Source organism: Leptodactylus fuscus, chromosome 4 (assembly GCF_031893055.1).
Source record: "Leptodactylus fuscus isolate aLepFus1 chromosome 4, aLepFus1.hap2, whole genome shotgun sequence".
NCBI lineage: Eukaryota > Metazoa > Chordata > Amphibia > Anura > Leptodactylidae > Leptodactylus > Leptodactylus fuscus.
The window spans coordinates 28244690-28272121 of NC_134268.1; the positions used below are offsets into that span (position 1 = coordinate 28244690).

General features: G+C 43.2%; 1 protein-coding gene across 1 annotated transcript in view; it reads left to right on the forward strand.

Annotated features, from left to right (window-relative positions):
• RSPO2 (R-spondin 2) overlaps positions 1 to 27432 on the forward strand; it is a 93905-nt gene that overhangs the window by 35843 nt on the left and 30630 nt on the right. The window contains exons 2-4 of the mRNA XM_075270287.1: positions 12574 to 12762; positions 20283 to 20426; positions 20598 to 20786. Coding sequence (XP_075126388.1) covers positions 12574 to 12762; positions 20283 to 20426; positions 20598 to 20786 — 522 coding nt within the window. The remainder of the gene's footprint in view (positions 1 to 12573; positions 12763 to 20282; positions 20427 to 20597; positions 20787 to 27432) is intronic.

Below are 27432 nucleotides of genomic sequence, written 5' to 3' on the forward strand. Positions count from 1 at the left end.
AGTGGGCTTATGCACCTTGATCAATATGCATACTAAGAACCTCATGTTTGGTATTGTTAAATTTGCTGAGAAGCGCTAGATCAATGTATAAGGTCGGGACGTGCGGGCCATGTTTTTCTCTTTTTTTACATGTGTGACAGGAACGGTCTGCTCATCAGTAGTTAGTGTCAGTGTCCTACAAGAAGTTCGGGATCTGTGCATTAGCGCCTGTGTAGTTTATCAGATCTGAATGAGATTCTCATAACCTTACTGAAGAGAGTGATTGTTTCAGAAATCACTAAATAAGGTAATATTGGCTATGAAGAAAAAAAAAAAAAATTGTGAAAAAAAAAAATAAAAAATTATTGGAATCCTTACTCCTTTCCATGTACTTTGTGGTCCTCCACGCTTGCACAGGACTAAGTTGTGACCCCCATTTATTACTATAAAATGACTAATAGGGTATTTTTTTTTTACGAGGGGTTACCCAACCCTCCTTTCAGGCAGCCACCTCTCCTCCTCAGAATTTGGCGCTGTGTTTTTATAGCTGCGCTTTCTCAAGTTCGTCTTTCTAAATATTGAGACTGCATTTTTGTTCCGTAAAGTGAATATTACAAATGAACGTAGATCAAACGCAACAGGGAAAGGAAATTATTTTCCTAAGTGAAACTTCTATATAAAATGTTATATCTAAATTACTTTTTGCAATTTTAAACATTTATTTGCTGTAAATTCATTTCATATGTGTCTGGTGTGTGAAGTGTTTCTGCGCAGAGATTGAAGAGGAAGGTTGACTCTTTTGATTTGGTTTTACAGGATTTCCTTACTAGAGGTTTGGGTTGTGTTTTTGCTGTTGTGGTGTTACCAGTTACCCTTGTTCTGGGTAGGGGTAAGACCTCCACTAGGACTCTGTGCTCACAGCTTAATTCTTTTTACCTACAACATGGACTTTACCTGGCCCATCCATTGCCTTAAAAAATTACAGGCGACATTAAACCAAGTTTGTTTGTTTTTTTAAAAGAGAATTTTAAATCCCATCAATATTTGATGTGACCGTTGCCCTTTGGAGGAGGAGTCCTGGAAGTGATGATCCGGCCCCCACAGAGCCCTGATATCATCGTCCAGTCTGTCTGGGATGACTTAGAGAAAGAAGGAGTAAGCCTACATCCACAGAAGATCTGTGCTTAGTTCTGTAAGATACACTGGAAGGGTCATATGCCGACCCATGGCCTGGGTCAGGAGAAAAGGAACCCAAGTTCTCCAAGATGGCGAGAACAACCTCCCTGCCGAGTTCTGCCAAAAACTGTCCAAGTACAGAGAAGAACTGATGGAAGGCAAAGGGCGAAGGTCACACCGAATATTGATGGGATTTAGATTTCTCTTTACTTCATTCACTTTATTTTGCTAATTGCCAAAAATCTATTAACCCTTCTATTTCTGAAAGTATTCTTACTTAGCAGCATTTTTCCCATAACTGCCTATTGAGGTAAGTGGAGGTGTAGCCACTGGGATCCCTACTAAACACAATAATGAAGCTGCATCTCTCCTGAGACTGCCATGGACCCTAGATTGTTATCATAGTAGTTTGCCATGATGTTGGTTTGTAGTTTACTAGGTGGATATACGGTATGTGAGTCCATTGGAATGTATAGAAGTACTGTGGAGCCCTGACTGATCCATTGGGACATTTAGACAGATCATTTATACACTGTCTACCAATAAGTATTTGGACCCCTGTGGTAGAATTGAAACACAACATTTCTTCCTATCCAATAGTTGGTAGACCCCAGCAGATACTTCCTTATGGATGGGATTGAGTGACACAATACTCCCGGATGCCTGGTGACACTCCTGGTGTATGTGAGCCATCGGTTGGGTGCGGTTTCTCTGGCCAGGACTCATCGGTCTCTGTCTCCCAGTTTCGGGGGTCTGCCGACTCGGGGCACATTCTGACAATCACCGTTCACCTTCCACTTTGTAATCACATAGGCCACTGTCAATTTTTGGCTAATTCAGTTCGCTTGCTATGACCCTTAAGGATCGACCATTTCTGTGGTACCCCACAATTACCCCTTTCTCGAAACTCTACAACTCTGCACTTTGTAGCATCTTGCATGCGACTAATGCCAATACTGTATCCTATACAACAGCGGAAGGCGTGACGTACATCACGACCACCGATATCTTAATTTGCATGGGTGTCCAAATACTTATTGGTAGACAGTGTAGAATAAATCTTGAAAATGGGGTGACAGTTCTTAAAATTTCCTGGATACTTTTTAACCCTAGTTTCAAAGGTGTGGGACAGAAAAAAAGCTTCCTACCTAAATTCCTGGTGATCTCCTAGATTAGGATGGCAAGACTCCCAGGTTAAGGGGCAATTTGAAGTTCTGTATAAAGTTTCCTCCTGCAGAGAGCTTTGCATGTCGGGATCCTCTGTTACTGCAGCTGTCACTAAAGTGTTAAATCTTACACATAAAGGGAAGGCATCCTTGCATCTGTTAATGTGCAGTCACATGCTCTCCTGACATTGATCTGGATTAATTCTGTCTCTTGGCCAGCAGCGGTCTAGTCTTCTGGTGCAGTAAGAACACTATCTGGGAATGAGATGGGTCATGCTGAAGGCTTTACGTAAAAGTTTTAGGACTCTCCCTGATCACTTCTTTGAGTCTGCTGAATTGCAATAAACCTTGGGCCTTGGATAAACCTTTTATAGAATGGGTTTACGTATGGAGTCCTATAGAGGTGAGGGGATCTTGAATTTTTGTGTATATTTCCTATCAATAACAACCTGCTATGAGGACGCGCTAAGAAACAATTGCCCTCTGAGCCATGTTGTGGTGGTCCCAAGGAATGAGCCTGTCTTGAGTATGAGCAAGTGTCACACCCTGCACAACGTCTGAGTTGCAGGGAGTCATGTTATCAACTTTGAGGTTCCCTCTCCCCTGCCAAAAACTGTGCCATTAATAATACTCGTATGTTCTGATGGGGCAAGAAGACCTTTGAGTTCCCTGACGTTGCGATTTCTCTGCACCTTTTAGGTTCTCATGGAGAAATTTTGAGCTTTTTTGAAACGGATACGACTTTGAAATCTGCCCAAAATACCAAACTGAATTAGCCTCTGATTCAATGGGGCAAAAAAGAGGCAAAGTGGTGTGCAAACATCTAGGATTTCCATCATGAGTTCTATTGGACTGGTGTGGGGAGAAAATTTTCAGGCAGAAGACCACCTCTCCAAATGCGTTAGTGTGAACACCTGCCCTTATAGGAATATTAGTGATGGTCAAACCTTTCAGGACTTGTTTTGTTTCCGGTACCAGCGGCCTGGGTCCAAGATTTGTTTTGGGTTCAACATAAATCACACCATATTGGCTTAAAACACCGGTTCCCAGGACCCCTGATTGTGTTTTACACTAATTCATACTCTCCTTCCTTGAGTTCTGTTAGGCTTAGTTCACACAGAGTTTTTCGGTCAGGGTTTTGAGGCCGTAAACGCCTCAAAACCCTGACCAAAAAGACGGCTCGCATTGAAAACAATAGGAGCTGCGCAGGATTTTTTTCCGGGAGCTGATTCTTCCGGCTCCCGGAAAAAATAAGTGAGGTGTTCATTCTTCAGGCCGAGTCGCCTCGCGATTCGGCCTGAAGACACACCCTCTTCTGGACTAGGCCCATTCATTGAGCCTGATCCGGAGGACGGTGCGCGGCTGGAAGCCGGTGCCGTGCACCGGCTTTCAGTTCCGCAACACATTTTATGGATCGGAACCTGAGGCAACCTCCGCCTCAGGTTCCGATCCAAAAAACTCTGTGTGCACTTAGCCTTACTTTTCCCAGTTTTCCTTGCAGCGTCCGACACTCTCTCTTGCCTTGGTGTCTTGAGTGCTCCTGTGATGTCATGTACTCATGGTCACAGCTGGGGCCTGTAATTGGGCTTCAAAGGTAATATTGGCGTGCCAAGCCTCATGACTCTTGGCATGACCAGTGGTGGCCCAATAGCAGGTCTCTGCCATGAGGCACATGACCTCACAGAGTCACGCCATGAGGAGGCTCAAAAGAGGGACTCGAAGGTTAGTATGAATATTTGTTTTTTTATTTTATTTTTTTATACCTCCCCTGGGCTTCTACATTTTATACTTTGGGTCTGAAGAGGTCAAAACTGAACAAATTTGGAATATTTAGCTCATTACAAACAATTTGCCTGTGGTAGCCACCCCGCACCACCTAAAACATGTGCGGTGACCACAAAAAACTTGTATTCCGGTGGGAGTGGCTATAACTTGAGTGCATGGAAAAACTAATTTGCATGTGGCTTTAAAATTGATCTCTGTAGATTTTGCTTCACCCTATTGGCCATGTTCATTATGTCAATAACCACCCTGCAATGGCCAGTAAGGGGTTTAGAAGACCTTTCGGTGGTGGTAGACTCTTTTAAAAAAAAAAAAAAAAAAAAAAAAAAAAAAAAAAAAAAAATTTGGATATGAAACCATTTTTAACCCTACTGACCTACCATTGCCCTTTATTATGTTGCAGACCTGAAAAGTGGGATTGAAGTTGCTTGTGATAACATGGCCCTCGCTGGAGAGGCGGCTCACAGGCAGATGGCTGGCATCTTGTGTCTTCTCCACCTTTGATTCCTACTGTGTTCTGAGCCACTTTGATATACAGTACCATTGTCAGGCTTTCTTTATTCCATTCACTTACTTGAGGAATTGTATTTTTCTTGCCACCTCCGTGCGGCAGATGGATGTTTTTGAAGTGGACAAATCAAGACATTAGTTTGATAAAATGGAGAAGCCATTCATTGCTGGTGACATCTGCTCTGTCCCATGCTGTCCTGTCTGCAGCCGAGGGCTCTTTATCTACTGTAAATGAGAGAATGTAACGAAATGCCTTTACAATGCCCCTATAGCAGATCTAACCTGCTATATAGTCTATGACCCTTGAAGTTTCAGCCGATCGCTATACACTGTGTACCAATAAGTATTTGGACACCCATGCAATTGAAGATCTCTGCAGTCGTGATGTACGTCACATAGTGCATTGGCATTAGTCGCATGCAAGATGTCACGAAATGTAGGGTTGTCTGATTTCGAGAAATGGTCAATCCTTAAGGGACTGAATTACCTCAAATCGACAGTGGCCTATGTGATTAGGAAGTGGAAGGTGAATGGTGATAGTCGGAATGTGCCCCGAGTCGGCAGACTGGCCCACCTGTGTACCTGAGGATCCTCTGGTGGGCCCAGGCTCTAGCACAATAATCCAGTAGACCCCAAAACTTGAAGGGTACTATGGTCTATTTCGTAGGGGTTGTTGGCAGTTGAGCTCCAAGAATTATTTTTGTGGTGGGCCTTGGAATCTCCGTACCATACAGACCTTTGGTGGATTACTCTTTTGGGCCTCCTCCCATTGTCCAGCGTGCCCTCTCTGTTTTCCTGATGACCATGCACCCGGGGTCACCTATTATACTCAGGAGTCCACCCCAGAATATAATAATTTCACTTTTGGTTCTATATGAATTTTATTTAACCTAACATAAATCAGGGACCTGGACCTGAAACAAAACTAATCTTGGGAGATTTGAGCATTTCTAGTGGAAACCTCAGTTTAAACTATGGGCCTGTAGAGGTTAATGGGTGCCATATTACATATGGGGGAGGGTTTGGCCCCATGTCATATGTTTGTCTTGGGGCCCCACCATTCCTAGGTATGCCACTGGGGGGGGTTTGTTGGCTGGGATTTCTACCTTTCCTGAGAATACAGGGGATCGGTGGTGTAGCCCTCTCAGTCTTTCCCTTACCAGCGGCTCACCCTTCATGCCTAGGTGGCCTAGATATGGGCAAAACAATGAAGTTACTGTAGTGCATTACACAATGAATGAACATGAAGATCCCCCCCCCCCCCATAAATTCCATTGCATTACATTTTTTTGCATGGTCCTTTACACACTTCAGTACAGAGGCTTTCCTTCCAGAACCTCAGCCAATCCTTGCACCACCAGCTAGGGGTTAAAGGGGTATTCCCACCTCACATACTCAGCAGTCTTCACTCTTGTAAAATCTTCTTTCTTCCTGGTTTCTTGCATCATTTGGTGGGCGGGGTTTCACAGGCAACCTTCCGTTTAGCTCCGCCCCCAAATTCACATGTAGCTCCGCCCACCCACATTGGACTATGAAGTACAGGCAGCAGCAACTCCATTCTGTGTTACATACAGACACTGCCTGTCTCTGCCATAATGAACACAACTGAATTAGCTAGCCTGATAACTGGGAGAACAGAACAAATGAAAGCAGCTCCTCTACTCTATCTGAGTGCAGGACCTAGGTCACATGGTGTAGACACAGGAATAGCTAGATACACAGGCTCGCTCCCTGCACTTAGCCCCTCCTCCCTCCCCCCTGAGAGCAGCAGACACATCATTTGACTCAGGATCAGCTAGGTCAGGGCTGTGGCCACAATGAATTGAATAAAGTAAGATAGTGGACAAACAAAGGAGTTTTGCTGAAGCAATGTATTTAGGAAAAGTCTTACATCCACATTAACAAGCAGTATAGATAGGATCCTTGTGATGGGACAATCCCTTTAAGCACAAGGTATTGCTCATTCCTAGATTTGCAGGGCACTGCCGATGAGCTGACTCTGGGTCACATGATTGTACCAGCTCTACTCCATGTACAAGCACAAGGAGTAGAGCCGGGTCAGCTACGTAACCAGGCCATTGTCAGCATTGGAGAGTTCTGATCACACACAGTGCTCCCCAAATCTATGAATTGGCACAGAGGGGGGGGGGGGGGGGCAGAATGTATATTAGGAAGTGTTCTCATATTAGGCAGTGAGTATAATGTCAAATCAAAGCTTCTTTTAAGTATTGAAGTCCTAATATGTTATAATGGGTCATCAATCCGACACCTCGCGCCCCCACCAATCAGCTGATCGCAGATGGATTTTAGATCAGACCCTGTGACATCATATGCTCACTGGTCACATGGTCCTTTTTAAGCTCAGTCCCTTTCCAAAGCTCAGCCACTATACAATGTACAGCCCACTGCTTGTTAAACGGTGAAGAGGCCTCATCCGCTTTGGGTGCAAGTGTTGGACCCCATTGATCTAAGGAGGAATCCTCAACTTCTTAAAGGGTTTTTTAGGGATTTAAATACCAAACAGCAAAGTCAGCTCTGCTACATCTAATGCCTTCTATACATGTGCAGATCACTCCCTATAAATACGTTTCCATTTATTAGAAGCGTGGATATGTAGCTGCCATTATGTAAGCTCTTCTGCTGCGATCGGACAAGGACAGAAGACAACACCTTTCTAAATAGGAGTGGAAATCGATCTTTGTATTGGGATGGAGATCCAGAGGGAAACTGTATCTCTTCAAATGGATTTCTGCCTTGGATTAAATACATGATGTCATTATAATGGACTTATGGAAATGTAGAACATATAACTCAATTCCAGGAGCTTTCTGCATTTTTACCCAATACCTATTGGAAAATTTCGAAAGGGGAAATGTATATGTACAACTGGGGATTGTGGGTAATGGTGTCATGCGGGATATTGCCGGCTCCGGGTAGTAGGAGAACTGCTTTGTTTACCTCTCTTGGCTTTCTCTATGGGTCATCGGCATAATGTATCTCATAAGTGCAGCTGCAGAGGAGTATGTCATGTGGTTGAGCTGAGTTTGTCATGGGTGAAGTGTTATGTACAGTGATATTTACTGTATTCTGTTACAGGACCTGTTGCCGTTCCTGACATTTCTATTTTAGTATATACGTGTATTGTCCAGTGAGTCATTCTGAATCCTCTTGGCTTGGATAGTTGAGCCGTTCCTCTGTTGCTCCTCCTTGACACTTATGAATAAATTAACAAGGGGCATTACCACTTCCCCCTACCCCTTCTTATAGTGTGTTTACGGACGCACCCCTCTAACGGGGAATGATAATGGCTGGGTTTTTTTGCAGGAGGAGTAACAGAGGAACCTCACAATGCAGGTCCAGGTCCTCTTTAAAGATGAGGTCTCACATGGAAATGCATTAAAAAAAACGCAAAGTGAATGATCTTTCACTCTACTCTTCTCTGCCTTGTATGAATGAGAGTATTGCAGTCCAATCTCCATACTGAGCGTTTCCCATTAGTCTGGGAGGCAAAAATCCATTCCCCCCCCCCCCCTTATGCTTTGCTCCTAAACAGCTTTGTGGGACTGAACTAGTGATGCCATCCTTAGGATTGACCGTCAATATGTGACTGGTGGTCCTATACTTGGGGCCGCCACGGATCAGCTGTTTAATAAGGCTGCAGCATTCGGCTTTGTATCACTGATCTCATGTTCATTGATCACTTGGTACAGGCGGCCCTCATCAGTGAATGATGTGATCTGCAGCTCCTGCACAATTATGTATCTTCAAACAGCTGATCGGTAGCGGTCCTGAGTGTCTGACCCCACCAATTACATATTGATGTCCTATCTTAAGGATAAGTCAATAGTCAATTCTCAGAAAACACCTTTTAATGTGGAGTATTATCAGCCTTAAAGGTGTATTCCAGTAATTACATGCTATCCACAAGAAGTGGTGGGTGGGGGGGGGGGAGACCCCTACGGATCATGCGAATAGGGTCTTGTGTGCCTTATATGAATGGAGCAGCAGTTTGTGCATGCCCAAAGATGTGCCATTTCTCCCTATAGGACTGCCAAAGCGAAGCCAAGTGCCATCTGCAGCAGTCTGTCCTAAATGGAGAGATGAGGCACATGTCCAACCTGCCGGTCCACTGATACAGGTCACACGGGACCCCTATTGTTGCGATTGGTGGGGCTCCCATTGATCAATCTGATATACCCTACTCTATGCATAGAGAATACCCCTTTAAGAGTAGACCAATACAGCTCTGCTACATCTGGATTTGGACATTGATTATTGTGTGTTTGGGAATGTTGTAAACCAATTGTTGGGAGAATAGAGGGGCCCTTTGGTGAAGTTTTTAGTAAGGTAAGGCCTGACTGCCATTTCATTTATTTTTCTCTCCTGCGATGGCGGTTTGGACTAATCATCCGGTGTCGCTGTCATTCCTCACTAGGCAGGGTGAGCTCACTAGTAGCACTTGACATCAAAGGCCTTTAGCAGCCTCCTGACACTGTGCAGCAATCCGTAATCCCTACAGGCAACATTCACATAAACAGCAGGCAGGACAACCTCTGACTGACAGCACATTTTTCTTCTCAGACTTATTCTTTTCTTATTGTGATGATGGGGCGTCTTAACTATTTGTGTTATTTGGAGATTTTTTTTTTTATTTTTTTTCTTTGCCGTCTAGAAAGCAAAAGCGTAAAGCCTTGCATGCAGGAATACATGATGTATTTTTCATTAAAAAAAACACTCCGGGCAAAATTTGGTACATTATGGGTCAGATTTATCAAAACTGACAGTGTCTTTTGCAATTTAATAAAAATTCTTGTTGCCCTTTATAACCAATTGCATTGCAGCTTTCATTTTGCCACAGCAGTTTAAGAAATGTAACCTGAGCTCTGATTGGTTGCAAAAGGACAACGTGTATCATCAGTGCTACAATTGGTTGCGAAGGACAACGTGTATCATCAGTGCTGCAATTCGTGCAACGAGTGAATGTCAAACATTATTGGGAGCCATACTGTCTTGGTACAGGACCCTCGTAGATCCAATATTGGTGGCCTATGTAAAGGAGCGGTTATCAATAGTGACCCCTTTGAATGGTCTAAAGGCAAAACTGATTTAGTTTCCCATATCAACCAATCACAACCCAGCTTTCATTTTTCAGGAGCAGAATACAAAATGAAAGCTGCACTGTGATTGGTTCCTATGGGAAATTAGGACCACTTTGCATTGAGACCACCTAATATTGCCCCTTTTTGCTCTAAATAGGTCTATAAGGGCAGTTTATAAGAATTCCGGCCAGTCACGTTCTCTGTTGCTCAGGAGGTCTGGCCAGTCTTTAGCGACCGCTGCTCGTTTATGGATTCTCACTATAGCCATGGCTGGAACCACCTAATGAATATTCATGAGGAGACCATGAAACCCATGAATGGTGACCTGTCCGTGTAGTAAATAATAGGTGTTAGATGCGTTCTGGTGGATAAGAGTCTTCCCTATCCTTAGCATATGTCCTCCATATCATATTGGCGGAGTCCAATGCCCAGCACGCTGCCAAATGGGCTGACATGTTCTGGCAAGTGCTGGTTCCTCTTCACAGGATCGGGCATCGCATGCGTCGGTCACATGGCCTTTTTGCAGCTCAGTCCCATTCCAGTGAATGAGATTGGACTGCAATGCCAAGAACCGCCACTAGACGATATATGCCAGTCTATGCACTACGGTCTCTTTTAGACCCCCACTGATCTAATATTGATGATCTATCCGAAAGAAAACCCCTTGAATTATAATACACAGATGTAGCCAAGTTACCCTTACTTCTGCAATTGGTTAAACTGCTGCAGTGCAGTGTGTTGTGTGATAAGATAACAAATCTAATGAAAAAAAGTTGAAAAACGTTTTATCAATAACTTTTTTTTTTTGTCTCACGCTCCAGCAGTTTAACCAATTGCAGAAGTTCTGGTAAACACGTGTCAGAGGGAGTCCTTCAAAATAGAATCTGATTGAATTCAATGGGTTCCATTTAACATGTGTAACATATTGAAATCAATGGGTTAATATTAGAGATGAGTGAACAGTAAAATGTTTGAGGTTCGATATTCGTTTTGGGTAGCCCCTCAATATTCAACTACTCTAATCGAATATCGAACCCTATTATACTCTATGGGGAGAAAATGCTCGTTTCAGGGGTAGGCAATGTTCGATCAAATTATACTTATCAAGTCCATGAGTGAAGGTCGGGCTGGATCCTCTGAGAAGTCTTCTCCGTGCAGCGTCCCTGTGGCATCTTCCAGCTCTGAATTCACTCTGCCAGGCATCGGGCCAGGGCAGAGCCGACTGCGCATGCCCGCACTACAAGCGGACATGCGCAGTCGGCTCTGCCCATGCCCGATGCCTTGGCATAGTGAATTCAGAGCCGGAAGACGCCGCGGGGAAGCTGCACGGAGAAGACTTCTAAAGGTAGGAGAAGAACCAGCGTTGATTGGCCGACTGAATAGCATTCGGCCAATCAACGCTGGTTCTGCATCGAACTTTTACATTTGAATAGCGAGTGGTACTCGATCGAGTACGAGTATTTCGAATACCGTAGTATTCGATCGAATACCTACTCGATCGAATACTACTCGCTCATCTCTAGCTAAAATGCCTCCCCTTGATTTCAATTGTGTATCGCGCGTAAGACTGCACCCATTGAAGTCAATGGGATTCTGTTTTGAAGGGCTTACTCTGACACATGTATGTGTGAGAATGAACGCCACGTTACATCGTGGGAACGGGCCCAAAAAAAGAGCTGTTGACAAAGAGTTTTTTTTGGAGCGGATGTCAGAAACGGCTCCTATTGGCTTCAATGGGAGCCACTGGCTTCACTTACTTTATTCTTCTACTGGCTAGAGGAAAAAAAATACGCTGCCCTATCTTGCCACATATTCTACGACTGACCATTCTTTGGGCCTAATCCGGAGCGGAATACTGCAATTGGATGCCTGTGCACTGCCATGCAGAATGTTCACATTTTTGTATCATCTTCAATATTTGGGGCTACGCTCAGTTTGTTACCGGTGGGAGGGTTATGGTACTCCTCTGCTATTTAATGGGGAAATTTATCTTTTTTTCCCTATGTGTCTCCCCTGTTTGTTTATGTATTGTTTTGTGTGATATTTATTAATAAAATTATATATATTTTTTACGTTTTGTGTCTCAAGTTGTTTGAACTATATTCTTATATTTGTTTTGAGACCAGTTTGTTGTATTTTGTTGGTTTTTTGTTTTTGTTTTTCATTATACCCTAACATTTATTCTGGGAAATAAGGGGTTTCACAACATATATATAAACTTATATGTCTAACTTGTACAGCACCATCATATTCTGCAGCGCTTTACAGACATTGTTCATTAAACACCCTTACCCCACATTCACTCGACCAAGTTTTGCGAGTGACATTTAGTCTGTGTGGTTGTCTGATTTACCGGTCTGAACATCTTGCCAGGGGAGGGACTCCTAGCGTAATAGTTATCTATGATGGTGGTAGTAGTCCTTGACTCGCGGCGACATACTGATCAGTATTGATTTATAACATGGGACAGTGTCGTGGAGGCAGGGACTAACTCTACCATCATAAATGACTATATTGCTAGCGGTCTCTCCCCTGGCATGATGATCAGGCCAACAACTCCAGCCAACACAGACCAAGTTTCATGGCTGAAATTTAGGACCAACTCAATGACACTCCAAGACCAACAACCGTAATTCTGAGACCACAAGCCTGGCCTATGTGAAAAGTACAATAAGAGAATGTATATGGCGAGATATTTGCTGTTAATATTGTGCAGACTCTGTATAATTTCTATCTATAGCTTTTACTGTACGGAGACTGTTCCTGCCCATATATCTTGAGTGACTATAATGTCGTAGTGCTCTTCTTGCTTGTCCTCCTGGCCTGGTCGTCTTCTGACTGTGCACATTTTTATTTTACAGCCAGTTATGGAACGAATCCAATATGCAAAGGTTGTCTGTCGTGCTCAAAAGACAACGGGTGTATCCGCTGCCAACCGAAATTGTTTTTCTTTCTGCGGAGAGAAGGGATGAGGCAGTATGGAGAGTGTCTGCATTCCTGTCCTCCTGGATACTATGGACTCAGAGCGCCCGACATGAACAGATGTTCAAGTAAGCCGATTTATTGCATATGTTTCTGTTTGATCTGACCTTCTCTGCACTGTTTGACCCAAAGTAATTGCCCTGAGACATGGACAACCACTGGTAGAGTATTTCCTCCTCTGTATTACAGATTGATGGGCTCATAGGATATATCCCACCGCGTTATGACTCACACCTGTGTCATGTGGACTGTGCTTCAACTGGATGAAGTTCTACTGCTCCAATTAAAGGGGATGTCTCATGTCTTTAATTTTAGGTTTAATAGTGGTATTGAAGATGTACGTTCTATACAGCAAGCTAGTATAGCATGGGGTGTGTGCTTTATACTGACCGCTAAAATTGGGAGTCAGCACATTGAGGCCTCATGCATATCTCAGAGTAATGGTAGATAGTGGCGTAACTAGGAATGGCGGGGCCCTGTGGCGTACTTTTGACATGCCCCCCCCCCCTTGACTGACGCTGAAGACCCCGACTGACCCCCCCCCCCCCCTCCCCTGCATTTCTTCATGCTCTATTATACCCCATAGTGGCCCCTGCACACAGTATTATACCCCATAGTGGCCCCCACACACATTATTATGCCCCATAGTGGCCCCTGCACACATTATTATGCCCCATAGTGGCCCCTGCACACAGTATTATGCCCCATAGTGGCCCCTACACATACTATTATGCCCCATAGTGGCCCCTGCACACAGTATTATCCCCCATAGTGGCCCCTGCGCATACTATTATGCCCCATAGTGGCCCCTGCACAAAATATTATGCTCCATAGTGGCCTCTGCACACAGTATTATGCCCCATAGTGGCCCCTGCAAGGATCGGTAAGTAAATGGGGCCCGTTACCAGCTAGAGTAACTCCAGCTGGTAACTGCCTATTAAGTAAAAAAAAAAACAAAACAAAAAAAAAACTGCGGTAGCGTCTGTCACCAGGCCCCTAATGTTCTGGGCCCTGTGGCAGCTGCTACTGCTGCTACCCCAGGAATTACGCCCCTGGTGGTAGTAGGATGTGCCCCAGGGTAAGCCCTAAATGTTTTCAGTCCTCATGAGCCAGAAAGGAGTTGGAGTTCCTCTGATGGTAGTGCAGAAAATAAGATGCAGGAAACATCACACAACTTCATTGGCAAAACTGTGCAGTAAGACAACCAGCATCTTCCATGACATGGAGGTACAGATCTTAAAATGAAGTTCCAATGTGTGAAGAGGGGTGATCTGGTGGATGGCAAGAGCCATAACAGGGGCCGGTCTCTCTGGTCTGAGTCTAACTTTTTTTTTCTCCCCAGTAAGCATTAGAAAAGAAGAATTTATCAGATGGTCCCACTGGTAACTCCCATTGAAACGAATGAGATGTAGACTTGAGTGGTTGTATTTTTTGAAAAACACACCAAACAATCTGCCTAACATTCCTGAAGCAGATTTTTTTTTTTCATATACCCTTAGAAATCCAGAAGTGCAGCAAAGGTGTCTTTACTTTAGTCTCTGCTGACCCTGTCCCAGTCTACACAGCAAACCTGATCTATGGGTTGGGAAACAAAGTGAGGATATGAAATAATTTTGCTGAACCTCCACCATCTTAGTACAGTGCGCCCTGCAAAATGTTGTTCCCACTGCTCCATTCATGTACATCGTATCTTAGGTATCTTACAGATGAATTAGAAGCCCTCACTAGAAGTTTTCGCCCTGGGGCCTCCACAATCCTTATTCTGACCCTGCATCTATATGAGCAAGCAAGAGATCTTATAAGTTTCTTTTTGTGTTTTGATTGATGAAGGAAAGTTTTCGGTTGAGGGTGTGTCGTGACAATGTGACACGCAAAATGATTTCAGAATTGGTGCAGAACATAGATGACGTGATCATGTCCTATAGGAACTGTGAGGACAACTTGACCACTATTGGCAATTGAGCTAATGTAAAGACAATGTATTGAATAGTTTATCAATTGGTAAATTGTTTTAGCCTTTTGCTCTCTTGCTTAGGGCCCTTTCTTTAAAATATCCCTTTAATGAATACAACCTACTTCTATACAATACCTTCATACAAGATAATACAATACTTCAATACAACATGATGCAAGGAATCTTTCCCAGCCGCCGAGAAGGAAGTTGTTCACATGATGTGCGACCTCATACACAGCACTGACTGTCCACCGAGTTGCGAAGAAGCCGTCTCTCCCTTGTCATGACCGTATTGTATGCTGTTTTTATAGTTTGATGCTCCCCAAACAAAACACTCATTATACTTTATGGCTTCTTACACTTTCCTAACAGACCCCTGCTCTTCTCATGGGAGCCGGACCAAGTCATGACAAGGTTTTGTGAGGTTTGTGTAATGTTGTTCATGACCACATCAATCAATCCTATGGATAAAAAAAATCTTAATTTGCCAATACGTCACGAAAATGATATGACCAGCATTAACCCTCGCAGTTTTTGCATGGAAGAATAGGATGTTCAGAGTGAAAACCTGGCCAGCAGCCTATTATCAAAAGCTTCCCATGAGGAAGGTTCACTCCATTAGATCTAGGCAGGGCGGTGGAGTTGGTGTAGGGACTAAGTTGGGTGGATTTGGTGAAAAGCTACTGATATTGACTCTGACTTCAATATGAAACAATTATACACAGTCCCGTCATATTAATGTGACCAGCGCCTACTTTTGACGTCAACGTTAAATAACCAATCGCAGAAGGCACGTGTCATCAGCCATCTGGGTGCACTCATCATTGTGGAAGGCACAATGGATCAACACAAGTATGCATCTATCCTTGCGGACCATGTTCACCCCTACATGTGAAATGTTTTTCCTCAGGATGATGGCATCTACCAGCAGGACAATGCGACGTGTCATAAAGCTCGCAGTGTACGTGGGTGGTTCAAGGAGCACCAAGATGAGTTTACTGTACGCCTTTGGCCAGCAAATTTCCTGAACTTGAACCCAATCGAGAATCTGTTGGACCACCTCAATTGGGTTGTTCGCACCATGGATGCTCAACCGCGTAACCTAGCGCAGCTGGACACGGCACTGGAGTTGGCATGGCTCAACATCCCAGTGACATCATCACAACATCCCCTCTCTTCCTGCACGTCTCGCAGTGGTCCTGGTTATTCAGGATTTTGACAGGTGGTCACATTAATGGGACTGTACTGTGTATTTAACCATGTTATAAAATTTGTTAATATTATATAGATTAGTTTATTACATATTTACTTTCATAGGAATCAATCATTGGCTATTTTAAAAAAATTTTTTTAATGTAGATTGCAAGCCCCATATAGGGATTACAATGTGTTTTTTTTTTTTTTTTTTCTATCTATCAGTATGTCTTTATAGAATGGGAGGAAATCCACGCAAACACGGGGAGAACATACAAACTCCTTGCAGATGTTGTTCCTGGCGGGATTCGAACCCAGGCTGCAGTGCTAACCACTGAGCCACCATATTACCCCATAGGAATCAATCATTGGCTTTTTAATGACTTATAAAAGCTTTATTGCTTCTGACCTGACCATGACTGGCAGCCGTTTATGAAGAAGTCGGAATTGGAGTTGGGCTGTGGAAAAATGGAGGAGTCGGAGTCAGTGGTTTGGTCTACCAACTCCACAGCCAGAATGTAGAGATGTAGTACCTTCATTCACTCCCTGGGCCTTTTTATTATGATGTCATGGATTGATTATCTTACGTTATTTGTGGGGTCGGAGGGGGGCAGGAATTCTAGATGTCTGAGTCAATGGTTTCGCCAGCCGACTCCACAGACCTGGCTGTATGTCAGTCGAATTGGTCGACCATCTGGGTGAAAGGAAGAAGGTCCAGTACACCTCAAAGACTGATGTCGGATGGAGAAGGATTGGGCATATCTTTTTGTTTTATGTAGTAGAGAAATAGTTGGGCTTCATAAGTGCTGCTTTTACAGAACCGGCCTTGATTTAACGTGTTCACAATGTAGGTGGCGGGTATATTTTTCATGGTTACTGAAAAATCTCACTGTGAATATCAAAGAAAAAGTTAGAGGACCATTACTATTGATTCCAGCTCTGTTATGTGCTCTGCTGTTAGGTGGGTGGTCCGAGTCATTCTGTTCCTGCCCAGGACCCACCCACCTGACTGTATAAAATCAGGTTATGGGGATAATGTCACTCCTTGAGGAAATACCACCTTGTCAGGTGTGTGGAGTCTTACAAAAAGCCATTTTAGCTCCACTGGGGGATTATGGGAAGAATATGCAAATCTGTTTTCCCAAAATGTAACTAGGGAAACAGTGCCTCTGTTTGCTGCCCTCTAGGGGAAGCTCCCTTGAACATCATGCCCGACTTTCCCATAAGCCTTTGCTGCAATGATTTGGGATTTTGCCAAGTCAGTTTCCCAGCTGTGGACAGCGCTGTTCCAATCTTATTGGATCTCTTCAGCACAGACAAGGGAGCTGCTTTAGGTCCCTTTGAGAGAGGGGACAGTTTGGGCGATTCCAGTTCTTTGGGAAAGTGAATCCCTTCACCGATTCTCACCACAAAGTTAGCAAAGCAGGAAGGAATGACCCAAGGGTCTTGTAAAGCACATAGAAGGGTAACCAAACCAGGCCCTTCTGGCACCATTATGGAGGCCCATTTTGATCATTGCTATGGGGCTTGTACTGACGCCAGTCTCTTCTCTGTGTAAGCTGGATTTCATTTACAATAATTGCTCAGCCCGTATTATTAAATATTGTGTATCCTGCAAGCGATTTAGAAAGTATTAGCAGGTTCAGCCGTTACTGGACTCCCCAGACAGCGGTGGAGAAAACCTTCTTAATGTCACTTTCTTTCAATCGTCTTAACCAATCCTCTTTGATGTGACTACAAGTTTAGCATAGTTTACTAATCCCGCCATTGTCGAGCCCTGCGCGTTTACACATCACTTCTGTAATTTGCTTGTAAATGGTCGGGATTTTTTTACTCCATCATTTCGGCTGACCTTTGGACAAATTGTTGGTGATTATTTGTGTCAAAGTTGTTACATGTAAACCTGAGTGATATTCGGATTACTACAAGAAATCTTACCAACCAGGGAGCAATAGGTATGGCGGCACAACACTAAAGTTGCCGAGGTGCAACTCAACTCATTGACAGTTGTGGGCCTATTTTTGGAAGGAAGGAGTCCCTTTTTAAAGGACTTATCCATTTCTTTTCAATTGGTGGCCCAGCCTTGGGTTAGGCTAGATCGCTGGGGGATAACATCATAAAGGGGGCCACTGATCTCTTGTGAGTGCCATGAAGTGTTCATTGTTTGTGCTGCACATATTTTAAAGGGATTTTCCAGGACTTTTTCAGCTGATGACCTACTATGAAAATAGGTCAATTTAATATCAACAGGGGTCTGATATCACCCGAGAGCTCCTCGGTCAGCTGGCTCCAGTGGCACCAACTTCACAGGCCATGTGACCTCACGTTCATTAGAGATGGACGAACTTCCCGAGATTCCATTTGTTTCAGGTTTGGGTGGTTCAGATCCCAGATTCATTTTTTTGTCGAACAAGTTTGGTACAAATCGGAAATGAAATTCTACTCTGGACTCTCTTCAGACCCAAGAGAATAATATCTGGAGGCCCAGCTATTATATCTCTTTTTGGCCTCCTTTCAGGATCTTCCGGTTGCCTCTGTGATGTCTTGGGGTCACTACTGAGGCCTGGTCATATGGGCACACTGAGTGTCAAGGTACTTGGTGTGCGCATGATGACGGAGGGCATATGACGTCACGGAGGCAACCGGAAGGGCACATGAGGCCACAAGGAGGCCCAGAAGAGGGACATAGAGTAGAGTATAGAGGTCTTTCATTTTTGGACCGCCACCGATCTAATATTGACAGCTTATCCTTTGGCTAGACTAACATTATCCTAGTCTGGATAGTCTTCTAAAATTTTTGGTGAAAAACAAAAAAATCAGTTTTATGGTCCGTTACCAGAGCCCTTCACGAAGGCAAGATTTACCTTGCTGCCGTAGTCTTACAATCCCTGAAAATGGATCACCCAATTTTTCATTGATACCACCAGATGGCAAAATCTGTCAATTATTCTAATCTGTTCTTAGACCCTATTTGTAGATTTTTTATTTTATTTTTTTTATTTATTTATTTATTTTTTATAGTTTTTTTTTTTTCATGGGGCGGCCATCTTGCTTCAGTTTCTACTCTGCCCTGTTAACAGCTTTTAGTGATCTGCTTTACAGCATGGTCATGGTCTGGAGCCGACTCATTGAGGTCCATGGGAGAGTTTTCTAGACCTGCTTTGTACATGGAGGGGGAGTAGATCTCCTTTATGGTCAGTAGTGAGTATATTGATTGGTCGGTGGTGTTCCTTATTGTTATGGCAGACCTCTTTACTTCCTTAGTAATCGTTCAGCCCAGAATATCCCATTTTAAGGTGTCGCCGGAGACCAAGACCATATTAATGGTTAATTCTCACTGGAGGGCATCGTCCGTGACGTGAAATACTAGTGTAGTACGAGTCTGAGGAACAAAAGCTCCTTTACAACTTAAAATACATAAGGCGTCGCTCATAGATTTCCCCGTTGACCTTGACTGCTTTTTTTTATATTTTTATATATATGTATATAAAAAAATTCTGAATATATAAAGTTGGAAAAAGCCCCAGGGAGTTCACAAATGGTTATTTCAGAAGTTCTGTATTTCTCAGACACAATGAGACCGGAATGATTTATGCAATTGACCAAAGGAGCAAGTATTGTGCCATGTGAAATGAGTTCCAAATGCACGGCGCTGTAACTCCATATGTCTGCTGATAGTTTGCATTGATGCCGAATCTAGTGTTTCAGAAATGAGCCCCATATTCCCCATAATGTACCTGATTTATAACGTGTGTGCCTATTGTTCCTCCAGGTATAACTTTTTTTTTTTTGTCTGCCGCTTACATGCCTTTCTCTTTCCCCTCCCCCATCCATTAGGATACCCACAAGGCGACGTATACTTTTACTACTTACTCCATACTTTATATATAATGCATTGACTTTTGCTGAACTTGCTGTTTACGTCGTATTATCTTTTTAAAGGGATTTTCCGAACTCTAAAACCAAATTGGTTTGTATTTACTCAAAATGGAAGAGAAATCTTAAAATAGGTGATACAGTTGAACGTTGCTTAAAGGGGATATATCATTAGAAAATGACCGTAAAGTTTTAAGGCATGCATATCTTTGTACTTTAAAAAATAAATAAATAAACCCATGTTTATATAAAAAAAACCAAAAAAAACTGCAATTCTGACTCTGACCACTAAACCAAAAAAATAATTAAATATATAATTTTTTTTTCTGCTGTTCACATTTACAAGTACAAATGTTTTAGGCAGGTGTAGCAAAAGTACTGCAAAGTGGTGTATACCTGGATATTTTATTAGATTTTTATATTTATCATTACATGACCTTTTTTTTTTTTTTTTTTTTTTTTTTTTTTTTTTTTTTTACAAATTTCTTCTAGGTAGACAATCTTTTAGAAGTTGCCTAGTCCTATATATGTGGAAAGAAACTAATTATTCCATTTCTTTTTTAGGATGCAGAATTGAGAATTGCGACTCTTGTTTTAGCAGAGATTTTTGCACCAAGTGCAAACCAGGATTTTATTCTCACAAAGGACGTTGTTTTGAGGAATGTCCAGAGGGATTTGCACCATTGGATGACACAATGGAGTGTGTAGGTGAGTGACCTGTATCTCCTTATGGTTTTCGTATATATACAACCGCTATAATGCATTGACCTTGATTTGTGGAAAGGACTGGCTCAGTTGAGGGATAGTTCCTTGTTGACTTTTTGGATCAATAGTTGTCTTCGTTCCATAAACTTTGTTTTGTCTGTTGTGTTCCTCCAGATGGATGTGAGGTAGGACCATGGAGCGAATGGGGAACATGCAGTAGGAATAACAGAACGTGTGGGTATAAATGGGGCTTGGAGACCAGGACACGACAGATTGTAAAGAAGCCAGCAAAGGACACAATCCCATGTCCCACCATTGCCGAGTCTAGAAGATGTAAAATGGCAGTACGACACTGTCCTGAAGGTAAGAGATCATCTATTATCCCAAAAGCCGTATTGCCCTGTGCCTGTCTCATCTTCTCAACACTCTATCTCTGGGTCCTGTGGATATGACCTACCGTAAATGTCTGGGGTGTCAATAGTTAGTAGGACTGGTATTGGTTCCTTGATCCACTTGACTGTCATCGAATCATAAACCATTTCATCACTAGTGTTGGTACATGGTGGTCTCCTGGACTTTTGGATCTTGGTCTTTGGTCTGGGTGCGTTACCAGATTTATTCCAGTTGGCCGTGTAGACGGATTCGTTTTTGTATCTCGGAAAAAGGACTCCCGACCCTTGGTAATTTAAGAGGGGTGGGGACCTCGCACGTCTTGAGACAGGCTGGTAGATGCCCCATGGCACAACCAATGGAAAAATTCTACCATTTCTCCATAATACAGTTGAAAAACTAAAAAATAAGAATTCCTAGTGGATCATCCCTCCCCATGGTACGGAGAACATATTTTGCTTTCTTCTGCATTTCTTCCAATGGCTGATGAATGGCTCATCTTTCTCTTATATTCGCTCCTGTCCTTTTGGTTCCAGTCTCTGGTCGAGGATATAGTTGCAGTGTCGACTTTGTAAATGCTCCATCACGTTCAGGGGCTTAGACTCCCGTCAGCAGACTTGTCTCCATCACCAGATCCTTTTTCTAGACTTGCTGGCCAAACCACTGCAATTTGCTTTATTCTTTTTCACCTGTTTTATGTCCAAGTATTCTCGTCTCGGTTGCCTGAAATATCGGGACAAATCGTCTGCATCCGAAATTGGAAAAACCCAGTACTGACTGCTCAAGTGATTTTATGCCTTGCTATATTAACTAGCGAATAATATACAGGGTAGATATGACATATATTTTAAGTGTGTATCTTCTGTCTATATCTTTAAGCTTCTCACAAGTCCGTTTTTTCCTTGCTGTGGGGTCAATGAGCCCTTTGTGATAACTGATCGAGGATTCCCAATTCTCCACTGAGTACTGAGGTCCATTGACTTCTAGTTTGGAGACTTCATTGTCTTCTATGAACAATGATGTTCCGGGTAGATTGATCCTGTAGACTTGCACTTTTCTGACTACATTGTTTGTAGTCTGTAAGATACATAGGCTTAAAAGGAGTTTTGATTGAATGGGGTGGTCTGTGTGCAGATCTATGGAAAAACAAACTGCAAATCTGCTGCAGAAATTCTCAGATTTTTCCTATGGAGTCTTTCAAGTCTGTGTGGGTTTGTGTGTTTTTAGGAAAAAAAACCAAAAATCTCGAAACCTAGCTTCTGTATTGTGCAGCTTATGTGGCATCTATTGTTTGTTAGATGACTGTATGTATCTATTATAAAGATGGCTCTGCAACTTGGGGGGGATACCGGCAAGTCGCTGAGTTGCCAATGTCCGAGGACATGACAGGTCCCCCTAAAGCTTGAAAGAGCTTGACTCGGTGGAGGTGGTAAAAAGTCTTCTTGAGGCCAAGGCTGCACAGAAACACCGCAGGAAAAACTGCGGCATTTTACAGTAATCCCATGCCCACTTTGCAGCAAAAACTGCGGTGCAAACGCACAGTGATTTCCAAAACCGACGCAGTTTTGGAAATTGCTGCATGTCAATTATACCTACTGAAACACTGGCGGTTTCCCTTTAGATATAATTGTAACAAAGTCCGCGGAGGAAAACTCTGTGAACTTTCTGTTTAAAGCACTGCAGGAAGAACCGCTATTACGGCTGAGTGATCGGGATCGGAAAAGATTGGATTCTGATTGGCAATCGAGTAAATTTTTGATTGGGTTCCGATCCGCCTTTAAAAAAAGATTGGGAATGGAATTCCAATCCCGATCGCTGAACCCTAGTAGTTAGACAAGTCAATGTACAGTAATGGAAATAGCAGAGTCCAGTATATGGCACAGCAGGGCGTAAATAGTATCTACTCTTCTGTTTCCTCCCTGCTGTGCTGTATACTGGACTCTGCTACATCTCCATTACTGTGCATTACTAAAGGAGATGTGGCAGAGCTGAGTATACGGTAAAGCAGAAGAGTAGCCAAATACAACTCATGGCAGCCCATAAGATGCTACTTGGAGAAGCTGGGAGCCTGAGTTATGCGAAAAGTGACATTTCCCATTGAGATTCTCTGTGTAGTGATTAAAAAAAACAATGTTTTATGGCCATTTAAGGGTCCCCTTGCTCTTTCTATACATTCTAAGAACTTGTATGTATTTTTTGGTAACTTGTCATAGCTTTTGAAAACTATCTTAAAAAATCCCATTGACTTGCATTAGGATCGGAATGAAAAATGATCGGAAATCGGATTTTAAAATTTCAAGATCGGCTCAACCCTAACCACTATGCGTTGCTTTTTTTTCTCCGCAGCGCCTTAGCCTAAGACAGTAATTGGTAATAACTGGAAAAAAAACAAAAACATTTCGACTTGGTCACTAATCCATAATTCCAGCATAGATTGGGAATAACTAAATAATTGGAGATCAACTTTAAATTCGTTCTTACCCTGGGAAACCCCTTTCAAGACTAGAATTTGGACAAATTCTTCTTCGAAGACTTAGAAGATGCCCTGAAAATGCCACCAAGAAGCCTTTGTCAATTCCCACAAATCATTCCTCCGGTGGTGAAAACCCCTCGTGGAGACTTCCTTGATGTAAATCTTGTCCTCGGCAATTATTCTCACACTAGATTAAAATACTTGGAGAGATTTTGTTTCCTTGTATGACCAGATCAAAAGCATGAGCGCTCTCCGGCCGCTAACATTTCTACCATTCCTCTGTACGGCGGTCTCCATGCTGCTCAAATTTTTTATTTTTGTTTTACAAGATTACATTTGACACATATATAATTCATTGAAGAAAACTTTCTGGCCGGTCTGTAGACCATAAGATTAGGAGATAAAGTGCTTGCCAGCGGCAGGTACCGCCAAGGAGCCTGGGCAGCGCTCACCGCTGGGTCATAGTTGGGCTGGTTGTTTGGCAAAGGATTATTTTTATGTAAAATACTAGTCTAATATAACAAGACGCTTGACGCTCGACATTGTGTAGTTCTTGATACTGTCTATATTACATAGGCTGTATACATGTTGTTGAAGACCTAAGGACGACCTCTCACCTCCGGACATGCCTGTTTTAGTAAAGACTTGCTGGTGCCTTTTGTTCGAAAATGCATTGTGTTCCTCCTAGAAGTTTTTGAAATGCGTGAATCCACTTACACCAGGGTGTTACCAGTTGGGATTGTGTTCCTATACAGTCTGAGATTGGCATATTGGCTACTGGTAGCCATGACTAAGTGTAAGGTCACTGTATACAGATCAATATACCGTATATACTCGAGTATAAGCCGAATTTTTCAGCACAGTTTTTGTGCTGAAAAAGCCCCCCTCGGCTTATACTCGAGTCAACCAAAAAAAAAAAATTCAGGGAAGGGGCAGACAGACAACCAAAACACCCCTTTCCCAGCAACTACTGCACCCAAAAACTCCGACTATTTTTTAATTTTTGAAATTTTCCAGTAGCTGCTGCATTTCCCTCCTAGGCTTATACTCGAGTCAATAAGTTTCCCAGTTTTTTTGTGGTAAAATTAGGGGCCTCGGCTTATATTTGGATCGGCTTATACTCGAGTATATACGGTAGGTGGAAGTGGATCAATTTTTTTTTTTTTTCTTTCCTGACGGTGACTATGCGGTAGTGTAAGGGGGTGCTCATATGTATGAGTTTGAAATTTGAGGTGAAATTCTCGTCCAAAGTCTGCATCTAATTCTGTCTGACACCTGCCTCCCATTCATTTCAACACTGAAACCCTCTGTACCCCCTGCCCTTACTTACTGCACCACTATAGTAAGTGATCTGAATGGCCAAACCTAGGCATACACTATCCATTGTCTGTGGGGCTCATGGAAACTATTGAGCACTGCTCTTGGCTACCTTGATCAGTCCCTTAGGCCCGGTTCACATCTGCGATCAGGGGATTCTGTACCCCTCTGCAGAGAGAAAAGCACTTTTCTCTTGCATTTTTCGTGCAGAAACCACACAGACCCCATGCTAGTGCATAGGGTCCGCGGGTTTCCGAAGTAACCGCTTTTTTATGTGAATTAGGTCCTCAAGCAGACCCCCGATTGGAAACCCATGCGCAGATATGAACCAGGCCTTAGACTGGAATTGGATAGTGCTCAGATTGTTCATCCTCTGCTCCATTTAATCTCCTATGAACTGCCTTTAAAGGGGAGGTTTGGGACCCTCATTTTAGTGTTTGGTGGGAGCCTAGCAATGAGACACTTCCTACTTGTCCCATGGATGGGTCATGGTTGTCTGGGACGGTTCTTCCATTCCACTTCCTCTTCTCAGACCAGTGACCTCATGTCCGTTGGTCACATGGCTTTTTTGAAGCTATGTCCCATGCAAATGAATGGGGATGAGCTGCAATACCAAGCAAATCCACTATACGGTATACTGTGCTGTGATTGCTGTATAGTGAAGAGGCCACGGCATGCATGATCACTTTTGGGAAACCCCTTTCAATGCTCATAAATATGGATAACCCCTCGGTAGAAATGATTACAGTGTCGATCCTGTTTAGCTCACATTGCCATGTATTACTATTCTTCTTCTCAAATATTTATTCTTGAAAAACGACCCAACCTGTCATCGTAAATTCCCTTACGTGGAACGCCAGATTCGAACCAGACTTTACTAATTCCATCATGGTCATTTTTCCTGGGTGTCAGTCAGCTTACAAATTGTGCTAATCCCTCATCTCCGTCACATTGCATCCTTCGTGTTAATATTCCTTCCTAGGCCGCCAGTGTGACTTTTGCACACGGGGAGGATTATTAATGAAATACATATTTACATACATTCTTGGGAAGTCTCCTAACGTGTAGAGGAGAAATGCTGACAGCTTTAATAAATACCGCGTAATGTCTTCCGCATGAGTCCCATCAAGCCGCATAACGTCAAATGTTACATATTAGGAAGTGGCACTACATGAATGGCTAGGAATAGTTACCCCCCTATTACATAGATTAACCTAAATGTCACTATTTATAGTCAAAACAATGGCGTAAAACTGGTTAAAGGCGATCCGAGCTCACAACTTGGCAATGCGGAGTATGACTGGAATGTGGAAAATTCTTGTAAATTCCACAAACTTAATCCAACAAGTAGAAAGTCAATCGGATTCAGCAATTAATTGCTATAATTTGTCAATCACTTTATAATGAGCGTCGCGTCAATAAATGTAGTATTGGAACCGAGCAGATTAAGATCTTGTTCACATAGTGCTGTATTGATGAACCTTTAAGCCTAAACCAAAGAGATTTGAACAAATGTGCGAATTTAAGTGTCTCCACTTGTACTTGGCCGTCCTTTAGTGGTTCCTCCAGGCCAGGGGTTAACCATGGGTTTCTGCCGCCTGAGGCGGACATCAGAAAGCTGAGAGGAGGGGGCGGGTCCACTCGGAGGGGGCAGGGCAGAGCGGAGCGAGCATCTAGAGCAGGCAGGGAGAGGACCTGCTCTCTGCCTGAGCGTGAGGGGCGGCCGCTGGAGCAGTGCTGCTCCAGTGGCCTCCCCAATCCACCGCTCAATGACGGTGACCCTAAGCCAGTCCAGGACAGCTTGTTCTGGACTGGCTTAGGTCAGCAAAAATGCCGCCCTCCCTGGGGCCCTGGCATAGCGCCACCTGAAGCGGTCGCCTCATGGGAGGTGCGGTGCTGCTCCAGGCACATGAGAAAGTGGTAAAAACTGCACCAAATTTTACAGTATAGACTTGACCGGTTTCTCTAGAGATAAGGTTGAAGGGGGTTTGTAATTAGATCAATACCCCTAATCCCAAGCTACGGCACAAGTGGCAGATCGCTGGGGGATTTGGTTCAGGTAGCTGGCTGAAGGTTCCCCTGAATCTTCCATGTGAATGCTGGGCCAATGTGCTTGCCCATTCAGCTCTGTGGCTTCTAGAGATTTGCTATCCCAGAAGCTCTATAGAAATCAATGGACCGCTGGTTGGGAAAGTGCACTGATCGGGAAAGTGCACTGGTGCTTCATTCATATGGAGGACTCTTGGACCACCATTCTCCTGATCGCTCGGGATCTGTACGATCTGGCTCTTATAACCTACCCCCATGATAGGTATAAGTGTCTTTAATGACAAAACCCCGTTAAAATTGGCATGTAGTATACTTTAATTTTTTTTAATTTTTTTTTTATTAATGTAGATTGAGCCCCATATAGGGATCACAATGTACATTATTTTTTTCCTATCCATTTGTCTTTGGAATATGGGAGGAAATCCATGCAAACACAGGGAGAACATACAAACTCATTGCAGATGTTATCCTTGGCAGGATTCGAACCCAGGACTCCAGCACTGCTAGGCTGCAGTGCTAACCACTGAGCCACCATGTGACCCATAGTACTCTTAATATTGGTACGCTGGCAAAAGATGCACCAATTTTATGAAGTGGCCCATAACTGAATGTATTTTACCTATATTGAAGATCTCCATGTGGCAGAAACTGAAACCTAAGCCTACATTTAGTACGCTGGGTATTTTTTGCTGGGTCCTAGGTGGTGGATGTTGAGACTGCACTCAACTTGAGAGTAAGCTGTAAATTGTGCCATAAATTCTCCCAATGATTTTGCACAAA